The 1532-nt window shown below is 43.4% G+C and overlaps 1 protein-coding gene across 1 annotated transcript; it reads left to right on the top strand.

Annotated features, from left to right (window-relative positions):
- Positions 1-47: 47 nt before the first annotated feature.
- LOC107736426 (serine/threonine-protein kinase 19-like) lies at positions 48-1469 on the top strand. Its single transcript, XM_016547838.1, has 5 exons — positions 48-339; positions 457-692; positions 768-865; positions 946-1093; positions 1200-1469. Exons 1-5 carry the CDS (start codon positions 169-171, stop codon positions 1252-1254), a joined length of 708 nt encoding a protein of 235 aa, XP_016403324.1. The 5' UTR covers positions 48-168; the 3' UTR covers positions 1255-1469.
- The last annotated feature ends 63 nt before the right edge of the window (positions 1470-1532 follow it).

The following is a 1532-nucleotide window of genomic DNA, read 5'->3' as shown; positions in this document are numbered from 1 at the left end:
ACAAAAACTTTTATTTTGGATGCGATTAATCGTTTGACCGCACTATATTCATATATATTACTATACACATGCTACACAATACAGGCTTTAAATACTACACTATACAATATGTAACTGCTACAAATCCATACACAAATGCTGGGGTCCCATCAGGGTTAGAGAATACCCATGCTGTATGGCATTTGTTCAGCAGATGGAGCAGCTGATATCAGGTCAAGCTTGCAGTACCTCATGACACTGTTTTCACGCAAGCTCTTCAACGACAGCCTCCCACCAGTGGTCTTAAAACACCAGCTCTACAGTTTACACAACGACAAAACCGCAGTGGACAAGCAGGTGGTAAGATCAGATTGTTTTAGGCCTACCTACAAATATTCATCTTGGCCAAGTGTGCCAGATCGTTTTATAATAACCGTAACGCATTCCGAAGCTCTGGTCTTCTCTCTTCCTCGTCAGAATGAGTTGAGGGAAAACGGCGAGCTGTTGATGTTCCAGCTGGGGTTCGACTCCGAGGCCTTCGCTTTAGTGTTTGCAGAAGATTACAGAGCCAAAGTCCTGCAGGGGGAAGCTGGCAGAGGAACGCTGGGAACTGTAGAGAAATTTCTGGCCAAACTAATTCCCAGCTGCTCCGATTTGAGTTTCAACAAGGAGAAAATGCTTAAAGAGTTCCTCTTTACAGACTCTGAGATAACGTAAGGATAAGGACACAAATGTTCATATGTTTTTCACTGTCTCTGGTGCTTATTTGAAGATGCTTTTGGATGCAGGCAGCTGGTGAAATCGGGCGTCCTCACCGTGAGGGATGCGGGCAGCTGGTGGCTTTCAATCCCAAACTCTGGCAAATTCATTAAGTACTTCATTAAGGGTGGGTTTTTAACGTTAAGACACACATGCAGTGGGTTTCCATTTGGTACGGTTTAATATCTGGTCTTTTTTTTCCAACAGGACGCAAAGCTGTTCTCGGCATGGTCAAGAAATCCAAATACGGTGAAATCCTCAAGACGGAATTGGAGGGACGCCGCACAACTTCGCAGGTCAAATTCCAGATGAAGTATCACATTCATGAAATAATCGGAGCAGAGTTAGTGGAATGGTAAGGCTGCTGTATCGTTGAATAGATTTGTATATTTGAATAGAGTTGTAATTGCGAGGACAAGGTCAGATGTCTGAAATGTGATCTTTTTTATATCCATTTGTAGCATACAGACAACATCAGGGACATTATTACGACACGTGGACGGAAACGACAACTAACAGCTCCACTCTCTCGACTTGAACTGCACAACATAGTGAATAAAAGGTTGCCAAACTTCACTTCAGTGTCAAATTCCTCGCTGTCTTTGGCCTCAACACTCAGGATAGCCATTAATTAAGGGTTTGAGACTGTTTGTTCTTATGTTGCTGGCGCCAGTCATGTGGCAAGTTTGCAAATCACACACTTTTGGGGGTCCTGCACCAACCGTACATTCTAATCAAGTGTGACGTGATATATGTGGCCAAGTATGGTTACCCATACTAGGAATTAGTGCTCT

This window comes from Sinocyclocheilus rhinocerous, unplaced genomic scaffold (genome assembly GCF_001515625.1).
Source record: "Sinocyclocheilus rhinocerous isolate Xijiao unplaced genomic scaffold, SAMN03320098_v1.1 C36690536, whole genome shotgun sequence".
Lineage (NCBI taxonomy): Eukaryota > Metazoa > Chordata > Actinopteri > Cypriniformes > Cyprinidae > Sinocyclocheilus > Sinocyclocheilus rhinocerous.
The sequence above is the reverse complement of the archived record's forward strand: the minus strand, read 5'-3'. Positions and strand labels throughout refer to the sequence as shown.

Bases quoted from the DNA above. Each gene is read 5' to 3' on its own strand.
- LOC107736426 (XM_016547838.1), top strand. From the start codon at position 169: ATGCTGTATGGCATTTGTTCAGCAGATGGAGCAGCTGATATCAGGTCA. The intron at 693-767 runs GTAAGGATAAGG...TTTTGGATGCAG, and splicing joins TTTACAGACTCTGAGATAAC to GCAGCTGGTGAAATCGGGCG. The intron at 1,094-1,199 runs GTAAGGCTGCTG...ATCCATTTGTAG, and splicing joins GGAGCAGAGTTAGTGGAATG to CATACAGACAACATCAGGGA.